Source organism: Oryctolagus cuniculus, chromosome 21 (assembly GCF_051225735.1).
Source record: "Oryctolagus cuniculus isolate XC-2025 breed Fujian yellow rabbit chromosome 21, ASM5122573v1, whole genome shotgun sequence".
Taxonomy (NCBI): domain Eukaryota; kingdom Metazoa; phylum Chordata; class Mammalia; order Lagomorpha; family Leporidae; genus Oryctolagus; species Oryctolagus cuniculus.
The window spans coordinates 23,145,464-23,166,625 of record NC_142887.1 but is presented as its reverse complement, the minus strand read 5'-3'; the positions used below and the strand labels follow the sequence as shown (position 1 = coordinate 23,166,625).

Below are 21,162 nucleotides of genomic sequence, written 5' to 3'. Positions count from 1 at the left end.
CAGCGTTAGCCTTAGGGATGTTACCTTCAAAGACAGCCAGGGGATGGGCATTTAGCCTAGTGGTGGAGATGCTCATTAAGATAGCTGTGTCCTGGGTTCAAGACCCAGCTCCAGCTTCTGGACATCCTAGGAGGCAGTGGTGATGGCTCAAGCAGTTGGGTCCCTGCCTCCCACGTGGGAGGCCTGGATTGAGTTCCTGACACCAAGCTTTGACTTGTTTATTGCAAGCATTTGGGGAGCCAACAAGCACATGGGAGCCCCGTGCCTGCCTGTCTCTGTCTCTCTGCCTCTCAAATAAATAAAACTTTTCAAAAAATAGCAGGCAGGGCTGGGGACAAGATGTGACTCTAAAAGGGAGCTCAAGAAAGTGTCTTGGAAACGAACCATTCTGTATTCTAATTGTGGTGCTGGCCACAAGAAAGGATTTATATTAAATATTACACAGCCAAATCCCAAGTGGAAAATGGGTGCATGTAAGAAGTGCTGAACGACCGGCGCTGCGGCTCACTAGGCTAATCCTCCGCCTTGCGGTGCCGGCACACCAGGTTCTAGTCCCGGTCGGGGCGCCGGATTCTGTCCCGGTTGCCCCTCTTCCAGGCCAGCTCTCTGCTGTGGCCAGGGAGTGCAGTGGAGGATGGCCCAGATGCTTGGGCCCTGCACCCCATGGGAGACCAGGAGAAGCACCTGGCTCCTGCCATCAGATCAGCGCAGTGCGCCGGCCGCGGCGGCCATTGAGGGGTGAACCAATGGTAAAGGAAGACCTTTCTCTCTGTCTCTCTCTCTCACTGTCCACTCTGCCTGTCAAAAAGAAAAAAAAAAGTGCTGAACTCCAAATACAGTGTGTAGTTCAGTTAGCGGTTGACTACTGGAAGCTTTACTAATACCAGCTTCCTGGTTTTGATCACTGCACTGAGACTACGCAACGTAGGTGACTCACACTCTGTACTAATTTGGCAGCTTCAATTTTAGCAAAACTAAAATTCAAAATTAAAAGTGTGATGAGAAAAAGAGCAGGCTGACATTGCTGCTCAAGTAAATCACTAATTCCTTCCCACCGCGTTATTCAGCAGGCAACTAAAGCCACACATCAAAGGGAAAACCAAAGGCGCAGGCCCATGCACAGGGCAGGAGGCAGAGGCCACAATAATTTCTTACCGCTTGAATTTGGCCCCCTGACCTTACGCAGGACCTTAAACCCCAGAGCCATAAGCTAATGTCACTAAGAGGTGGAAACTTAACTCAGTTATGGTGTTCAGGAGGTGGGCTTAGTGGGAGGAGCCCCTTAGTTCCTTGGTGGGTGTGTGCTTACAGGGGGTTACTGGAAAAGCCTGGCTTTGGGTCCAGCCTCTCTCTCCTTCCTGGCTCACCACCTGGTCCTTCCTCAGCATACACTCTGCCATCACTATCCACCTTCCCCACCAGATACCTAACCAATGGGGTTGGCTGACCTTGGACTTGACCCTCCAAAACTTTGAGCTAAATAAACTTTTTCTCTTTATAAAGTTAGTAGCCTCAGGCATCTCACTGTAGTAACAAATAAGCTACCAATACACAATGTACTAGAAGGGACAAGGCTCACTGGAGAGCTAGTTAACAAAACTTGGATTTCTTTTCTTTTTTCTTCTACCTCCAAGACTTTGCACTTGCTGTCCCCTCCACTGGGAACTCTCCTGTCCCCATCTTGTTCACCTGCCTGATCCCTCATGCCCTTCAAAGTGACACCTTCCAGGTACTCCCCCTGGCCACCTGGAGGAGTCCAGACACTACCACATGGCCCTTGCGACACCCATTACATACAACACCCATTATCACAATCGGTATTTGACAGTTTTCTTGCTGGAACATGAGCTTGGTGGGAGAGGGACTTTGTGCCTTCATACATATTTGCCAACCACAGGGCAATATGTTAAATAATTCTTCCACGTGTGTGCGAAGATAAACAAGCACTTTTTATACTGAAAGATGGGGGGATTCTCAGGTAGTTCTTTCTGTCTCTGCTTCTCTCGGGCTAGAGGCGTCTCAGATCACAGATTCTTCTGTGGCTCCCCACTGCTCTCATGGTAACACTGCTGCAGCTCCTTAGTGTGACAGCCATCACCACTGTATCCTCAACACCCAGGTGAGGTAGGGAACACAGCAGGTTGTCATGAAGTATTTTTTGGATGGGTGAATGCAGGAACAGATGCTTAGCCGAGAAGATTCAAACTCTTAAACCCTCACATCAGATTAAGCTGAGCAAAAGGAAAAAACTTCTCTGCGCTTTAACTTGCTGCATTCTCACAAAATTCCCTTCTCATTTCTCCTCTGGAATGGCATTGATTCCTGTCTCATTTGCCAAAAGAGATACAGACTTAGTGATTTTCCAAGGACCACAGAATTATTGCGTAGTTTAATCCATGGGGGGGAGGAAGAAATTCAATATATGTATATCCCTTCCTAAGAATGAAGACCTTACACTGCTATGAAACACCTGCATCTGCCCAAACTTCTACAGAAGACTGGCTTGGGGTCAAACATCCAGGAGGCATTTTAAAAATCATGGTCAGGGGCCGGTGTTGTGGCATAGAGGGCTGAGCCTCCACCTGCAGCGCCAGCATCCCATATGGGCGTTGGTTCGAGTCCTGGCTGCTCCACTTCTGATCCAGCTCTCTGCTATGGCCTGGGAAAGCAGTAGAAGATGGTCCAAGTCCTTGGGCCCCCCTTGGGTCCCCCGTGTGGGAGACCTGGAAGAAACTCCAGGCTCCTGGCTTCAGATCGGCATAGCTTCAGCCGTTGCAGCCAACTGGGGAGTGAACCAGCAGATGGAAGACCTCTCTCTCTCTCTGCCTCTCCTTTTCTCTGTGTGTAACTCTGACTTTCAAATAAATAAATATATCTTTTTTTAAAAAATGGTCTAACTTAAGTGTGCGTCAAGGAGAAAAAGAACAGGCAACTTTGTGCAGGAAGGTGCAATTCCCAGGAGGCCAGCAGGTGGCAGCAGAGCACCCCCCCAGGTCTGGCCTGCCCTTCTCACCTGCTGTTTTCCACCAGGTAATGCACAATTTTGTCCAGGACCTTCTCAAACAAGGCCGTGCGGATCCACAGGTGCTTGATGGCCAGCGGGGACAAGTTGGGCAGCTTCGGCAGCTTCCGCACGTTCTCCTGGAGGCCCTGGATCTGGTTTCGTCTTCAAGATCAACAAAGGAGAAGAGACACTCACAAAAACAGCCCACAGGGTCAGCGTGCAGATGGGACACGTCCAGTCTCTCGGGAAGCGAAGGACTGGCAACGTAAACAGGGGCCCACACTGCTGCTAGCAAATGGGTTACGTGGGTGTGAAGACGTGGTTAAACAGACACTCAGATACTGTGGGTGGCCCAGCCAGACTGGCACACTAATATCTCCCCCTCGCCTTCCCCCATAGCTCCATACCCTCCCCAGCTGGAGCTCCTCCAGTGGCTCCATGACCATGCTCCACTCACCTCCCCAGCATTTCCTGACCCCTAGCCCCACGTACCCCATGACCTGCCCAGAGACGTCTGCGGAGCCCTGAGGCTCTCACCTGCAGCCTTCCCACGGCTGGTGTTTCTTCCTCCTTTCCCACCCCATCCCTGGGCTGACCCCTTGCTCAGCGTGGGTGGCCCAGCCCTGTGGACAGCCCTCCCAGGCCAGCCAAAGCTGATTCCTGCTCCCTCCACCTGTGGAGACCAAGTGAAACTCCTGCTGAGTGTCTACCAGGTGGCGAGCATGGACCCTCCTCCTGTCTGCGTCTCCAGGGCCTGCACAGGGCCTGCCGTACGGACAAGGCTCAGTGTGTATGTTCATGAACAAGTGCTGGGGCAAGTGTGTGAGTGGTTCTCCCTCACCACCTGGCACAAGCAGCTCTAATTCCTCCATCAGGAAGACTCTCCCCTGTATTATGGAAGTCCATGCTTTAAGAAGACACCTGCAGGGGCCGGCGCTGTGGCGCAGTGGGTTAATCCTCTGCCTGTGGCACCAGCATCCCATATGGGGCCTGGTTATAGTCCTGGCTGCTCCTCTTCCAATCCAGCTCTCTGCTATGGCCTGGGAAAGCAGTGGAAGACGGCCCAAGTGCTTGGGCCCCTGCACCGCGTGGGAGACCCAGAGGAAGCTCCTGGCTCCTGGCTTCGGATTGGCACAGCTCGAGCCATGGCAGTCATTTGCGGAGTGAACCAGTGGAGAGAAGACCTTTCTCTCTGTCTGTCTCTCCCTCTCACTGTCTGTAACTCTATTTCTCAAATAAATAAATAAAATCTTTTTTTTTAAAAAGACACCTGCAAATCCTTGGGAATTTAGCCAATGCACTGGAAGACATCTGAAGACCAGGCGGCTGAGAGGTTGTTCCCCACGGGAGCTGGCAGAGCCAAATCCCAAGCTCTACAGTTCTGGCCAGCAGCCCTGGGGCAGGCAGGTCCTGCGGGCAGGGAAAGGGCTGTTTCTCACACAGCGAAGTAGGAACATCACCCATTGCAGAGACGGCAAACACAGGGCTCGCCTGTCTCTTTCCTTCCCCTGCCCATGACAGACATGACCAATCAATCCACGAGGTTCCTCAGGATGCACAGGCACAGTCTCTGGGCAGCCTCTCGCACCAGCTGAAGTGGAAAGCAACCTGCCATCCCCACCCTGGCCCCGGGTTGGGGGTTTGGCTGTCCAGTCGGGACCCTGGGGCTGGCTCTGGCTGTAGACGCCTGCTCGTCGACTCAGTCCATGAGCCTCCCCAACCAGCCGCCAAGGCGAGCAAGCGGAATCACCCCTGCCCCTCAGTGGGCGCCCCAGAGTGAGACTGAGCCAGAGGCCCCAGCTTCTGGTCCATGCAGAAGAGACCATCTTGCATTTACCACAGGCCGTGGTCACTACTTCTTGGGCCTCTACCAGGTGCCCAATGCTGTCCAGGTGCTGGGCACCTAATGGGGGAATACCGCAATGTGGCTGCCAGCTCACGTGGAGTTCATGGCCAAGGGGGCAGTGGGGCCTCGGCCAAGTAAACAATGAAGTGAGTGGCTGATTACAGACGGTGACGGTCCCTGGAGGAAAACAAACAGTGTGGCACCCCAGGGGAGATGGGGCAGGTGTGGGGCACAGCTGGTGAAGCTACCATGTGCAACACTGCATCTCACACTTAAGTGCCACTTACAGTCCTGGATGTTCTGCTTCTATTTTAATGATTTATTTATTTGAAAGCGTTAGACAGAGAGGAAGAGAGAGAGAGAGGTCTTCCATCCAATGGTTCACTCCCCAAATAGCTGCGATGGCTGGTGCTGGAGGTGTACCAGGCCAAAGCCAGGAGCCAGGAGTTTCATCTGGGTCTCCCATGTGAGTGCAGGAGCCCAAACACTTGAGCCATCCTCCACTGCTTTCCCAGGTGCATTAGCAGGGAGCTGGATCGGAAGTGGAGCAGCCGAGACACAAACCAGTGCCCATATGGGATGCCAGTGTCACTGGTGGCAGCTTAACCATGATGGTGGTCCCACTATTCCACTTCTGACCCAGCTTTCTGCCAGTGTCCCCAGGGTGCAGCAGGTGATGGCTCAAGCACTTGGGCCACTGCTACCTACATGGGAGACCAGGATGGAGTTCTTGGCTCATGATTTTGACAGGTGGATGTAAGATGTGTGTGTGTGTGTGTGTGTGTGTGTGTTAGAGAGAGAGAGAGAGAGAGTTTGTATGTGTGTATATCTCCTTCTGTCACTCTATTTTAAAAAAAATTAAATCTTTTTTAAAAAGAAGGAGAGAAGTTGGAGTAAGGGTTGGAATTCTCTGGCCATGGGAGGTCTGAATGGTGACGAGGAACCAGGAATCGGTGACCAGGACGGCCTGGAGGTGGCCACAGCATGTGCAAAGGCCCTGAGGCGGGAGAGAGTCTGCTGGGTTTCAGGAGCAGAAAGGAGAGTGCCAGGAGGCTCAAGCTCTTGCCGAGCCCGGAGAGGGAAGTGCACTGTCGCCGGGGGGACCGCCCCAGCCTGCACCCCCCACGCCACACTCACGCATTCTCAATCAGCTGCTCCAGGTCCTGCACCTTGCGGCTCAGCTCCTCGGCCGGCGGGAAGCTCCTGCCCACCTTCATGAACAGCGCCGCGATCTTGTTGCTGCGCAGGAAGCCGGCCGCCCGCCGCCGCAGCCCGTGCAGCACACAGGCCTCCACGGCCGCTGCGGGGATGAGGGACCCGGCGGTCAGGGGCTCCGCCCCACCCCCAGGAGCCCCTGCACCGTGTCAGACAGGAAGCACCCTGGAGAGTGGGGACCCCTAGAGTCACAGGACAGCACGGTAGGGAAAAGCACGGACGGTGGCTGTCATTTCTGTCGGAGAGCGAGGGGAGACAGGGCCGCGTGACGGCTGGGCTTCATCACATCATCACTAAAGCTGCTCCTTATGGGGCGGGCTGACACTTAGGGATCCCACTCACTCTCTGCCCTGGCAGGGAACAAAGGAACGTTATCCCCGTCTATCAGACGTGAAGACTGAGGCTCAGCAAGCAAAACTGCGTTTCCCAGGGCCACCCAACCAATGAGTGATGGAGCCAGGACTCAAACTCAGTTCTGAGCCCACATCGTGCCACAACGTCCGTGCTCCTAAAAAGGACTTTTAAAGGGAACACTTTGTCCTAATTTTCCCATTCCTGGTCTCCCTCTGGAGGTTTTGCCCAGCGCTTTTCAGAGAGAGACGTGGACTCTCTCCCTAAGTCACCAATGAGTTTCCCTCGCTGGGCGCCAGCGCGCTCTCCTGAGATGTCTGGCCCCGAGGGAACCATTTCTTACTTCCGGCACTTTCAACAGCCCTGTCTCTTCTTGGTTGTGGTCGTACGCAGCAGACCCGGAGCTCACATTCATACAGCTGTGCGCAGAATCAATGCTTCAGGAAAAGTGAGCGTTTAACAAGAGCTACTCTGTCTTGGGCACCTGCTGGTGTCACGTAACTGCTACCATCTGCCTGGTCTAATGCCCCCTGACAAAAGCCAGAGAGTGAGAGATCTGGCTCTCAGTCAGTGGCCCTTCACAGAACAGCGAGCTCCTGGGGCCAAGGGCTAGGCCAAGGTCATGCCTCAGGTGGGGAGGAAGACTGAAAAGTCTGGAGTCAACTGCTTGTCTTCTCTGAGTTAGCAACAGTTTGGTTTTGAGCCGATGTCTAGATATTGCCAGATCTGCCCGTGGGTTTACAATATTCTGGGTGGGGCTCTCTTACATTTAATACCCAGTGCTTCTCATTTGTTTATATGGAAATGAGTGACTCTGTTCTTCAGGTTTGTGGACGCCGTTCAATGCTTTTCATCAATGGCTCGCAAGGAGCAACAGATAAGAGAGAGCTGCAGGCAATTCTCCAGGCTTCATTCACTGTGGTCAGATTTCTCCCAGCCCAAAGCCATCACCAGAGTGACACAATTACTATCACCTCTTATCACTGTCTATTCGCCTCAGACTTCAAGGGGCAGGTATGCTAGCAAGTCCTGACATGGACATACGTATTATTTTATTTGCAAATAGAAATGTCTAGAAAAACATTTAAATGTTGGAAACATGTAATTCCACGTACATATGTCATACCTAAACATCCATGTGTGTGTATGCACATACACATTGGTATATGCATATATTATATATAAAACACTTGGAACAACTTCGTGGAAAAATGGAATTAAAAGACAAGTTTATTTTGGATTTAAGAAATGCTGAAATCCATGCAGTTTTTTCACAGGACATACTTTTCATCTACTTTTTGAAGACCCCTCCTTTGCATGGATCTCAGTGTTTCTTGCACCACAAATAACTTATTTTTTAAGTCCATTCCCCAAGAACTTTTTAAAGGTTTAAATAAACACATCTCACTTTTGAAAAATCCCACAAGGATGTGGCAGAGGTGGGATTTGAACCCAGGTCTGCTTGGCAGGTCAGCCTCCCCCACCCCAGGTCACAGAGTGAGCTCAGCACATTGTGGGTCCTGGTGGGGTGGCATCCAGCCATCCGCATGGGAGCCGACAGGGCTGGCCAGATCTCCTGGCTCAGGCCTTTCCTTCAAGGCCAAGATCACGGTGGGGAATTTGGGCCTGCCCCTCCTGTGCACGGACAGTTAGGATACAAGCATGCTGCAGGGAGAATGGAACGAATGGCCCACTTCTGCACACTCATGGGCTCTCGGCTGGGTCCTAACTGCAGGCACACAGCACATGTGTGTATAGCCACTGTCACAGCACAGAAAGGAGCTGGCAGCACGGTTACTGCTGGAACCTTCAGAGCAGAGAGGGGTCAAGAAGAGATGTCTGGGTCCCGGCCCGATGGGACCCCACATCCTGAGCCCCAGGCCTGCTCCTTTGCTGAGCCAGCCACACGTGATCCCACGGAAGGTCAGTGTCTCTTAATTCCCTTTTCTGTTTTTAAAAGTCTCCATCTACATGCTCACTCGCTCTTTACTTAGCAATAGCTGCGGGCAGGGCCAGGAAGGGACACAGATCCCATTCCCAAGAGGTGAGGCTACTCCTGGCTTCGGGTGTAAACAGAGCCCCCGGGGAGGGGACAGCCATCCCCACCGCTGTGATCTCTGCAGCCCCGCTCACCGCTCCTCCCCGCTCCTCCCTGGTTCCAAAGCTCCCCTCCCCTGCCTGCCCAGAGTCCCTATGCCATCAGAAAATGGCTTTGGAGCAGCAAAGCCAACCAGGCTGATGTGAGAGCCCTGATTCAAAGACGCCCCATCCGCGAGGGCTCTGGCCGCGGACTCACCGCAGAAGGAGACGATGTGGCTGCTGTCCTCGTGCACAAACTTGCGCGTGACGGCCTCCTCCATGATCTGCTTCACCTGGAAGGCAGAGGCAGCCGGAGGGGGAAGGGCCCGGGGGGCTGTGCCCTCCCTATGAGCCTCTTCTGGTGGCCTGGGACAATCTGCTAATCGCTTCCCTCCCCACTGTCCTCGCCCCTCCACGACAGGTCTTGGGCTCCCACTCGTTATCCGTTCAAGGCTTTCTGCACCGCGGAATGATGCTTTCTTCAGATGCCACACAGAACATTGTCTCCTTCCCCGACCGCATTCCCGGAGGCAGCCCTGCCCTCCCCACCTCCCCATCTCCCCATTCAGCTCCTCAGAGCACCCACCACCCCCTTGTCCTGTGACCGGTTTACTGTCTGCCTCTCCGTTCTAGAAGTTCCACCAGGGCCGAAACTTCATCTGCCTTGTTCATGGCTGGACCACACAGAGCCAGAAACAGCGCCTGCCACACAGCAGGTGCTCAAGAAACTCTTCCCAATGAGCGGATGAATGAATGAAGCAGGTAGATAAGGGAATCCCGGGAGTGTCATGCTAAAAATCAGCCCTGGGGCCGGAGCTGTGGTGCAGTGGGTAAAGCCGCCGCCTGCAGTGCTGGCATCCCATATGGGCGCCTGTTTGAGTGCCAGCTGCTCCGCTTCTGATCCAGCTCTCTGCTATGACCTGTGAAAGCAGCAGAAGATGGCCCAAGTCCTTGGACCCCTGCATCCACGTGGGAGACCTGGAAGAAGCTCCTGGCTCCTGGCTTTAGATCGGCGCAGCACTGGCTGTTGTGGCAACCTGGGGAGTGAACCAGTGGATGGAAGACTGCTCTCTCTCTTTCTCTCTCTCTCTCTCTGCCTCTGCCGCTCTATAGCTCTGCCTTTCAAATAAATCTTTAAAAAAAAATCAGCCCTGAAATGCAGTAGACCTGGTTCAGACCCCTGCCTGGGCACCCACCAAGTGGGTTTGTGATTATATTTAGGGAAGCAGGGGCAAGTGACTCGCCCAGGGAGTCGGCCAGGAGCACAGGCAGAATTCCAGCTGGGGCTGGACCCCCGTGGACTGTGTGCACTCTCTCACCAGACTCATTCGCTCAACCAATACTTCCTGAGGGCTTCCAACATGCAAGGCATGGGGGACAGAGCACACTGGGCAGCCATGCCCTTGCTTGTGCAGTGGACATTGGGGCAGCCTGAACACCCTCCTGCCTTGCTGGATCTCGGCTCCTAATGACCCACAGTCGTCCTGAGATTTGGGCAAAGCGCTTTTCCTCTCTGACCTCAGTTCTCCTACAGTGACACTGAGCAAGTGGAAAGAGCTGATCCTCAAGCCTGTCCCAGGATCCCAGCCTCCAGCCCCAGGGCTCCAACATGGGGGTGAGGGAGCAAAGCCCTGAGCCGCTCCCACCCCAGGCACCTCCACAGCAAATGAACGCACCTGTCTGCAAGTGGGCCCAGTCTCTCCCTTCCTCCTGAAGACAGGACTCAGAGCAGCCCTGGCCACATTCTCGGGAAAAGCACATGGCAGAGCTGGCACACTGCCCTCACCACACACAGCTAAGTCAGCACCATCGCTGTGAACAGCTCCCAACCTCCGGGCTTGGCGAGCTCCAAGCTGGGCTTGGCTGGCAGCCTCTCTAGCGCTACAGGGAGGCTCAGGCAATTGGTCCAATTTTACAGATGTGGAAACTGAGGTTCAAAAGTGGTCCATCCCGGGTCACTCAGCTGGAAAGAAACAGAGCTGGAAGTCAAACTGCAAGCACTGTTCTCACTGTGGCTCTGGCTGCCCTATCCTGGCCCTGTAGCTACTGGCTGTGCTGCCTCAGGCAGATTACATCACCTCTTGGAACCTTAAGCTTTCTCATTGGTTAAAGGACTGGACTGAACATGTGCTGAGCACAGAGCCTGGCGCACCTTGTAGCTGTGATAAATACCAGCCACGTGCCTGGATCCACATCTGCCTCCTCTTACCACCGATCTCCGGCCCTGGCTGGAACAGCATCTGTTCAGGGCATTACATTCTCCTGCCTAGGGCAGGTTTTTTATGCCACTCGGGATGTCCACATTCCTTATGGCAGTTCCTGGGGTTGAATCCCACCTCCACTTCTGATCTGACTCCCTGCGAATGTGCCTGGGAGGTGACAGATTATTGCCCAAATACTTGGGTTCCTACCACCTTTGTGAGAGACCTGGATGGAGTTCCCTAACCCTGGCTGGGGCACTTGAGGAGTAAAGCAGCAGACAGGAGTTGTCTGTCTCTGCATAACTGTCTCTATCTACGTCCTCCCCACTTCCTCTCAAATTAAAAATAATAATAATAATAAATCTTTAAAACATCTGGGCTAGCACTGTGACATAGCTGGTTAAGCTGCTGCCTGCAATGCTGGCATCCAATATGGGCACCAATTTGAGTCCCAGCTGCTCTACTTCTGATCCAGCTCACTGCTAATGTACCTGGGAAAGCAGTGGATGATGGCCCAACTGCTTGGGTGCCTGTACCCAGTGGGAGACAAGAATGAAGCTCCTGGCTTTGGCCTGGCTCAGCCCCAGCCCTTGCAATCATCAGGGGAATAAACCAGTGGATGGATGATCTCTCTCTTTCCTTTTCAAATAAATAAAATAGAATGTTAAAGAAAATCTAGGAGTAAACATAGCCAAGGAAGCCAGAGACTATAAACTCCAAAACACTGTATGAGATACAAATAATTGGATAGGCATCCCCATGTTCATGAACTCGAAGACTCAATATTGTCACAATATTAATAGCATCAAAGCAATTTACAGATTCAATGAAATCCATTGAAATCTATCCTAAAATTCATACAGAATCTCAAGGAACCCTGAATGACCAAGACAATATTGATAAAGAACAAAGTTGGAGAATGCACGCTTCCTGATTTTAAAACTATAGTAAACAGTAATCAAAACAGGGCAGTTCTGAGATATAGACAGACAGACACACACACACACACACACACACACACACACACACCTCACATGTATGATAAAGTGATTTCCAAGAAGGGTGCCAAGACCATTCCTGGAAGAAAAGACAAGTTTTTCAGCAGTGTTGGGGAAACTGGATCCCACCGGATTTGAAAATCAACTCAAAATGGATCAAAGGCCTCACCATGTGCGCGCCAACCATCAAAACCCTAGCAGAAAATATATGGGGGAAGCTTCATGACCTTAGATTTAATAATGACCTTGGGGCCAGCACTGTGGCATAGAGGTAAAGCCTCCGCCTGCTGTGCTGGCATCCCATATGGGTGACGGTTCAAGTCTCAGCTGCTCCACTTTTGATCCCGCTCTCTGCTATGGCCTGGGAAAACAGAAGAAGATGGCCATGTCCTTGGACCCCTGCACCCACATGGGAGACCCAGAAGAGGCTCCTGGCTTCGGACTGGCACAGCTCCAGCCATTGCAGCCAATTGGGGAGTGAACCAGAGGATGGAAGACACCCCCCCTTTCTGCCTCTCCTTCTCTCTCTGTGTAACTCTTTCAAATAAATAAATGAATCTTTTTAAAAAAATGATCTCTTGGACATGACACCAAAAATAGAGGCAACAAAGATAACATAGGGAAGTTGGATGACATAAAAAATTGTTTTAAATTATGCATTAAGTGGAACAAGACACAGAATGAAAAAGGCAACGGGCTGGTGCCGTGGCTCACTAGGCTAATCCTCCACCTTGCAGCGCCAGCACACCGGGTTCTAGTCCCGGTTGGGGTGCTGGATTCTATCCCGGTTGCCCCTCTTCCAGGCCAGCTCTCTGCTGTGGCCAGGAAGTGCAGTGGAGGATGGCCCAAGTACTTGGGCCCTGCACCCCATGGGAGACCAGGAGAAGCACCTGGCTCCTGTCTTTGGATCAGCGCGATGTGCCGGCCGTAGCGCGCCGGCCGCAGCGGCCATTGGAGGGTGAACCAATGGCAAAAAGGAAGAACTTTCTTTTCTTTTCTTTCTTTTCTTTTCTTTTCTTTTTTTTTTTTTTTTTTGACAGGCAGAGTGGACAGTGAGAGAGAGAGACAGAGAGAAAGGTCTTCCTTTGCCGTTGGTTCACCCTCCAATGGCCGGCGCACCGCGCTGATCCGATGGCAGGAGCCAGGTACTTCTCCTGGTCTCCCATGGGGTGCAGGGCCCAAGCACTTGGGCCATCCTCCACTGCACTCCCTGGCCACAGCAGAGAGCTGGCCTGGAAGAGGGGCAACCGGGACAGAATCCGGCGCCCCGACCGGGACTAGAACCCGGTGTGCCAGCGCCGCAAGGTGGAGGATTAGCCTAGTGAGCTGCGGCGCCGGCCAAAAAAGGAAGACCTTTCTCTCTGTCTCTCTCTCACTGTCCACTCTGCCTGTCAAAAAAAAAAAAAAAAAAAAAGGCAACGGAAGAAGATACTTGCAGGTCATACATCTAACAAGGGGTCCAGGATTGATGAAGAACTCCTACCCTACAACAAAAATCCGATTCCAAAATGAGCAAAGGACTTGAATAGACATTTGTCTGAAGAAATATACAAATGGCCAACAAATACACAAGACACTCAACATGACCATGAGGATGGTGCAAATCAAAACCACCTCACACCTATTAGGATGGTTACTGCTGAAAAGTAGCAAACAGCAGGTGTGGGTAGGAATGTGGAGAAGCTGGGTGTCTTGCACAGCACTGGTGAGAATCTAAAATGGCACAATTGCTATGGTGAACAAGAAATTAAACAGGATTAGCGTGTGACCCAGCAACTCCATCTATGGGTATAAAGCCAAAAGAATTAAAAGCAGGGTCTCCAAATGACACCTGGGCTCTCATGTTCATGACAGCATTAATCACAGTGGTCAAAAGTATAGGGGTAACTCAGGTGTGCACTAGGGAAAGATGTGCAAAATGTGCTCAATCCACACAATGGAATGTGATGCAGCCTTAACAAGGAAGGGAATTCTGGCAGTTGCTACCACGTGGACGAACCTTGAGGAATGATGCAAAGTGAAATCAGCCATTCCCCCAGAAGACGACTGTATGGCTACACTCACACCGGGCGACCAGGGCAGCCACCATCACAGACACAGGACACACAGTGGTGCTTGTCAGGGGTTAGAGTGATACAGAAATGGACAGCTATTGCTCCACGGGCATAAAGTTCCACTTTGCAAGCTAAAGAAATTTCTGGACATTGGCTAACAGTGTGAATGTAGTCGACATTACTGAACTGTACATTTAAAAATGGTTAAGCAGGAAAAATATCCTATGAATTTCTCTGTTTTCCAACTAAAAATGTGCACACATTAGTGTTCATACCAATAAATATTTTTCAGCAAGGAAAAAAGATCTCTCCTCTATTTAGAAGCTTCTCATCTGGCCCCGATTGACTTGGACGCTCCCCTGATCTCCTAAGCCCCTCCTCTACCACTCCTGTCACTCAGGGCACACACACCAGCCTTCCAGCTGCTTGCCCAACTCAGCAGGCACAGCCCCACGTCATGTCCTTTACACAGACTGCTGCCCTTACCTGGAATGCTCGCTCCCTCACATCCACATGGCTCAACTCTTCACCCAGGTCTCACCTTCCCTGATCATCCTATTGAAAACTGCATCCCCTGGGGTTGGCCTGGTGGAACAGAGGGTCAGGCCACCGTCTGTGATGCTGGCATCTTGTATGAGCACTGGTTCAAGTCCTGGCTGCTCTGTTTCCAATCTAGCTCCCTACGAACGTGCCTCAGAAAGCAGCAGATAATGGTGCCTGGGCCCCTGCACCCATGTGGGAGACCTAGATGAAGTTCCAGGCTCCTGGCTTTGGCCTGGCTCAGTCCTGGCCATTGTGACCATTTGGGAATGAACCAGCAGAGGGACAATCAAGCTCAATCTCAATCTTTCTCTCTCCCATCCTCCTCCTCCTCCTCCTCTTCCGTCCGTCCCTCTCTCCCTCCCTCCCTCCCTCTTCCTTCCTGCCAGTCTGGTCTTTAAAAAATTGCATCCCTTGCCCAACACTCAACCTCCCCTTTTCCTCTTTATTTCCTCCACCACACTACATGTTTTGTTTACTTGGCTTTATTCCCTGGCTCTCTAATTTAGTGAGCCTGCATGCTGTGAGGCCAGGAACTCCATGTCACTCACAGCTATGTCATGCATTCTATTCTCAATACCTACAAGTGGGCACAGTGCACAGCAGGCACTCCATAAGTATGAACTGAGTGGACACCCACCTCCTACATATTGCACAAATGCGTGCCTCCTAGGCTGAGGCTGGAATGAGGCAACATGGGTAAAGCACTTGCATAGTGCCTGCTACGTCATATGTGCTCAATAAACGGGGCCTTTTAATACTGACAATGATGCTACAGTTCAGATATAGTGTAAATGTGTCCCCAGAGGCATGTGTGTTGGAGGCTGCGGTGGTGAGCCTGGGAGGTGGTGTGGAACCTTTAAGAGGGGGTTCTTAGGTTAAGTGGGGTGTGTCTTTGGAAGGAGTTCTAGAACCCAGAGGGTCTTCTTAAAGACCTGAGCCCGGCCCCACCCAGCCTCTCTGGCTTCCTGTTTGCTGACCTGATCTCCTCCCACCACTGCCACCTGCAGGAAGTGATGCTCCCAGCAGGGACCTTCAGCAGAGCCAGCACCAACGCCATTTGGACTTTCAGCCTCCAAGACTCTGATCTCGGTCATCTCTCCCCTGCCTCAGGCATTTCACCCTAGAGATGAGAATCGGACTAACACAACGCCAGGGACACCCCTGCCACCCTGGAACGAGTCACCCCTGGTCCAGGCGGCCCACTTGCCTGCTTGTCAGGCACCAGGACGCAGGTGAAGTCAGGGTGAGAAGAACAAACGAAGTAGCCTTAGAGAGGAAACAGGGGCAGTCTGGAGGGTGCAGCCTTGAAACTGAAGAGGGTAGGGGTTACAGATCGAATACAGACAACAACAAATACATTTGTCTCTCGGTACCCGGGGGTCCTGCACCCTTGGGTTCAAGCAACTTCGACAGACAACGTTTGAAAAAAAATCACATCTGCAATGAACAGGCAGACTTTTCCCTAATGTAACAACTGTTTACACTGGATTAGGTACTATCAGTCGCCTAGAGATGACAAAGTATTAGGAGGAGGCAGGAACGGTTCAGATACTGCTTGTGACACCCGTATCCCACGCCTGGGTTCAAGTCCCAGCCTCACTCCTGACTCCACCTTGCTGCGAATGTGGACTCAGAGGCAGCAGGCAATGGTTGAAGTACCTGGGTCCCTGCCACCCAGACGGAGTTCCCAGCTCCTGGCTTTGGTCTGGCCCAGCCCTAGGCATTTGGGGAGTGAACTAGCAGATGGGAGTTGTCTGTCTGCTTCTCAAATAAATAAAAATTTTAAAAGTAGAGTATCAGTGAGGATGTGTGTGGGGTATATGCATAAGTGATGCCATTTTATATGAAGGACTTGGGCATCTGTAGATTTTGGTATGTGCAGGAGTCCCGGAAGCCATCGCCTGGGGGCACCAAATGCAAGGCTCCCTCCCCTTCCCTATCTCACTGTGCAATCACAGCAACTTCAGGTTAACCTCTCCGCACTGATGGAGGAGCACACCGAGCCGCTGAGGGCAGAGGGCACGCCGGGAAACTCCTGGGCCAGGCCTGCCACGGGACTCCAGATTCCAGAGCACAGGAAGAAGGGTCAGTAAGGTTTTTTTTTTTTTTTCCTGTAAAGATCTAGGCAGGGCTGGAGCAACTTTTTCTGCTATGGGTCATTTGGGTATTTATAACATCATTTGTGGGCCACACAAAATTGTCAGTGTCAAAATCAACCTGCTAGAGAGTTATTGAATTTTGAATCCCGATGGCAGATGCCTTGGCAGAGCCAGAGCAAATCATTCTGTGGCAAAAGCAGCCACAGACAACACGTAAATGAATGGATATAGCTGTGTCCCCAATAAAACTTTATTTACAAAAACAAGTGGAGGGACAGATTTGGTCTGCCGGCAGAAGCTTGCAGCTCGAGCCAACGGGAACAGTTCTTCCATTCTGAGCCATGGCCCGGCCCATCTGCTGGGCCAATGCTGACAGGACTGAAAATCCCCACACGGGTAGGCACCCAGCCCTTCCCGGGCCAGCCTGTCTTACACAGGCTGTGGCCCTCCTGCCAATGTCCCGGGGTTCTTCAGAGGTGGCCACCTGCCTGTGGCCCTCTACAGCAGCTCTGCAGCTCTGACGCAGGGGCCCTGCCCCCTGCCTGCTTCCCCACAGTGAGCACGGACACTGCCACACCCCATCTGCTCCATGTCCCCAAAAGGAAGCCGTGCGCTTCCTCCGGACATGTGGCAAATCCTGAGCTTGCTCGCTCTCTCTCTCTCTCTCTCTCTCAGAACTCAGGGAGGGGGCAGGGAAGGCAGCTTGGGAAGCTCTAGCTCTACCAGCAACCAACAGGTGCCCTCCGGGGCTCAGTTTACCTCTAAGACCTGCCCCACCCCCGCTTCTAAGATGCCATCACCTCCTTGGCCGGCTTTCCCTCGTCTTCCCCCTCCCAACCTTGGAAAGCAGGTCCTGCAGCACCCCCTTCCCCTCCATTACAGGCTGAGTTGTCTTCTCCCTGACCCCCAGATTCACAGGTTGGAATCTTTACTCCCTGCCCCTCTGCCTGTGGCTGCACTTGGAGATGACCTTGGCAGAGGTGATTAAGCAGAAACAAGGTCCAGCGGATCCCAGGTAGGGCCCGAGGCTGATACAGCTGCTGGGATGCAGGTGCAGACGGAGGGAGGACCTTCTGAAGACACAGGGTAGACACCACTCATCAGCCAAGGAGGGAGCCGGAAACAGACCCCTCCCTCTCAGTCCTCAAAAGGAGCCAACCGCACCAACACCTTGACCTTGAACCGTGAGACCTCGATGTGTGTCAGTTAAGCCACCCAGGCTGGGGCACCTTGTTCCAGCACCCCTGGGGAACCAATGGAGCCACCATCAGCCTCAGCACCTGCAGCCCTCCCATGAGCCCGGCTCAGGGGCCACTCTTAAATGCACAAAGTCTAGGTTTTCCCTGCTTCATTAACTCCTTGCTCTCTGCTCGGCCCTGTGAGGAACAGGCTGCGTGTTATACCTACTTCTCAGATGATGGAGCTGAGGAACAGGAGATGGAAAAACCTGCCCAAGATCACAGGGTGAATCGGTGGCAGGTGAGGAATCTAAACCCAAGCTCCTGATGCCTACTCTAGAAGCTTTGACCACCGACTGTGTCTGAGCATACTAACAACACACGTGCCCCTTAGTAGCCATGGGCATTGGCTCCAGGACGCTCCATGGATACCAAAATCCCAGGACACTCAAGCCCTATGTGCGATGTGGTGTTGTGTTCACACAGAACTTATGCGAATCCTCCTTTGTACTGGTGACTTCCAACAGTGGAGACACCAGCAGGGCTGTGTAAACAGTTGTCACCCTGTGCTGTTTATGGGGTGATAACCAGGAGCAGCGTCTGTGTGTGTTCGGCACAGACGCCACCAGCAGCAGCCCAACCGCATGCTACATGAGTGAGACATGAGGTGAACAGCGTGGCTCAGAGTGCTGGAGAGACTGAGAGTCTGCGACACAGTGGGAGGGCTCACTGCATCCACATGGATCCAACAGAGTGCTCCGTGTGCAGCCACGTTTTGCTTTTTGGAACTTCCTGGAATTTTTTAATTGCACCAACAAATTCAAGGTCACCCTGCTGAGGCTGAAACCCAGGGCAACCTGACTCCAAGGGAAACGTCTGCCCATCACCACATCCCAGACTCAAGGGTCAGAGCTGCTATCTCATCAAGTCTCCAAACCCCAGGATGCAGTTGGGTAGCCGGGGATGTGTGGGGGGCTGCCCCAAGACAGCAGCAGGTGGAGCCAGAATAAGAGTTCTGGGGGGCTTTTCTGCACCCAGATGCTGCCCCCAAGTCTGTGGGTGATGCGAATGGTACACAGAGCCCGTCTGTACCTCTCTCTCCCGCTCCCTCTCTCTCTGACCCCCCTTCCTCTAGAAGGCCTGAGGACTCATCTCCCTGCAAGTAGGATGGGGTCTGGGGGCTTCTGTGCCACTGCAATACAGGGTGGCAGAAGTTGGCTGTTGGCAACCCCACAGGCAGGTGTCTCCGCTGGGGGAGACAGCAGGAGGGCTTTGGAGTTTCAGGTTGAGGGGAGACGAGTTTGGGGAATAAGGGCCAGGGGACCTGGAGAAGGTGAACAAGGGTGGGTAGGGAGAGGCGCAGAAGGTCTTGAGCCCTTCCTGGCTCCTTGGCTAAGTTCTGCTGATGCAGCCCTGGCTACAACGTCCCACCCTGATTCCATCAGCGCTGCTCGTGAGCAGCTGTGGGCCCTCGGCTGCCAGCCCCTGGGGCACAGGGATGCCTGGGTGCAGGGGCAGCTCCCTTCCAGGTCTCACTTCTTCCCAGGGTGGTCAACACTGCTCCCCTCGGGACTCCCCCAGGGGCTGGCTGAGGCCCCCTGGGACTCCTCTCCTTCTGGCCTCTCCTGCTCCCTTCCCTTCTCCTCCCCTGGTGTTGACCCCAAGCGTCCTGCCTTCTGTCCTCTCCACCCAGACTGATGTGCATGGACACATCACAGCAGCAGGGAAGACAGACCCAATGCAAACACTGCAAACGTCCCGTGAATTTAGCTGGGCAGGAGGCAGAGGCCAGCCCCTCCCATCAGTCCTGGGATGCTGCATGCTGTTACAAAGAGCTGCAGTGCTGTCTGCAAGGGGCTTTGCATCCAAGGCTGGATGATGGAGCAGAAGCAGCACCACCTGGAGCTCCTTAGATGTTTTTGGACCCCTCCCTAAAGTGAATTTGGCAGGTGTTCTCAAGCCCTCTGGGGGTTCTCCAGCAAGCTCAAGTTGACTAGTGAGCTTCAGGGGACGGAAAGGGCTGAGGGAGAGTGCAGCGTGCATGGGAAGGGAAAGGGGACAGTCTGCACACAGTCTCACGTGCAAACCCTCGGTGTGGAGCAGGCTGTGTGCTCACAGCGGTGGCTCCTGAAACAGAGAGGGCAAGACCCTCTCCCGATGTCACACAGCCAGGAGGAGCCCGTGACTCTCTGGCTCCAAACCTCTTCCCCTGGGAACAGTGGGTGGTGGAAGTGCAAATGCAGCACCAAGGGTGGGTGCTGGGACCCCTTCCCAGCCTTACTGGCTCCTAGCTATCGGATGGGAAGTCTTCTCTCGGGAGATAATAGCAGGCCGACAGCCCAAGGCCAGGAGAGGAAATGAAAACGGCTGGTGATGAGCAGCAGGCACAGAAGCTGGAGGCTTGCCTCAGACGAGGACATCATTTAGAAGACAGGAAGCCTCCTGGGGACAGAGCAGACCTGGGGGCAGGGGAACACGACTGGGCAGCCCCGGGAGAAGGACCTGCCATTCAGCTCAACCACTTTCCCCGCCTCCCCGACGTGGACATGGACATGGACCAGGTCTTCCATGGAAGGAGACAGACCCTGAGGTTGTGGGGGGCAGTGGTGGCTGCAAGGCATCTTAGCTCATGGTGCCCTGTGTTTGGGGAGCACACCCGGTTTGGGGAGCACCGAGGGAGGTGGCCACTGGAGTTGGAACACCGTGGAGCCGGGTGAACCTGCACTCACATTCCAGCTGTGTAAGCACAGCCAAGTCCTGCCTCTGCTGCCGCCTCTGAGCAGTGGAACCTGCCACCTTTCAGGACTGCAAGAAGGGATCAGACAGATGCGCCTTGCACACAGTAGGAGCTTTATGGCGAGAATGCTCACTACTCACTCTGTAGAGCACCTGCTGTGTCCCAGGGACTATGTAAGCCCAGTCCCAGGAAGGCAAGTTCCCAGATTATTCCCTTTTACCGGTGGGGACACAAAGGCACAGATGGCACAGGAGGCCTGCCCAAGGTCACCCAGAGGTGGCAGGAGTCAGACCCAGGCCCCTGGTTCTAACAGAGCCCTTGTCTCACAGGCAGAAGCCAGGGACCAAAGGCATTTGTTAACGCCCGCACTGAAAGAGAGAATGTTCACTCAGCACCTACTGCGTGCCAGGCGCTCTGTGGGGAATACAGGCCTCAGGCCTCACAGGACACTATTATTCCCATTTTACAGACCTATAAATGGAGGCCCAGAGAATTTATGCCATTTTCTCGGCATCACACAGCCAAGGAAGGGGACTCGAACCTGGGCCTGTAGGGTGGCCTCGTCCGGGGCTCCACCTCCAGCCTCATTCAGTCCTGAGTCATCTGGAAACCCCAGAGGCGGGGACACCTGTGAGAGGGATACCTCAGCTTCTCCCAGCTTGGGGGCCAAAAGAAGCCCTGAGCTGGGGTCAGGAGCCCTGCGTTGCCCGGACAAGACTCTGCCACTCACACCCCGGAGTGGGGGGTTCTCAGGAGGGGGGGACCTAAGAGGTCACAGGGGCCAGGAAGCTTTTCTCCCTCCCCAGCATCTGTTCTCAGGGGTTCGCCAACATCCACTTTCATCCCACCAGGGACAG

General features: G+C 53.3%; 1 protein-coding gene across 4 annotated transcripts in view; it reads right to left on the bottom strand.

Annotated features, from left to right (window-relative positions):
* Positions 1-21,162, bottom strand: part of SGSM1 (small G protein signaling modulator 1) — a 96,300-nt gene that overhangs the window by 54,972 nt on the left and 20,166 nt on the right. For 3 of the 4 annotated variants that reach the window (XM_089322913.1, XM_089322916.1, XM_089322915.1), the window contains 3 exons: positions 8,713-8,788; positions 5,988-6,150; positions 3,014-3,166 (listed from right to left, as the gene is read on the bottom strand). In XM_089322913.1, the coding sequence (XP_089179039.1) occupies positions 3,014-3,166; positions 5,988-6,150; positions 8,713-8,788 (392 nt within the window). Of the gene's footprint in view, positions 1-3,013; positions 3,167-5,987; positions 6,151-8,712; positions 8,789-10,171; positions 10,459-21,162 lie in introns of all 4 variants that reach the window. The other variant, XM_089322914.1, reaches the window with a different exon arrangement.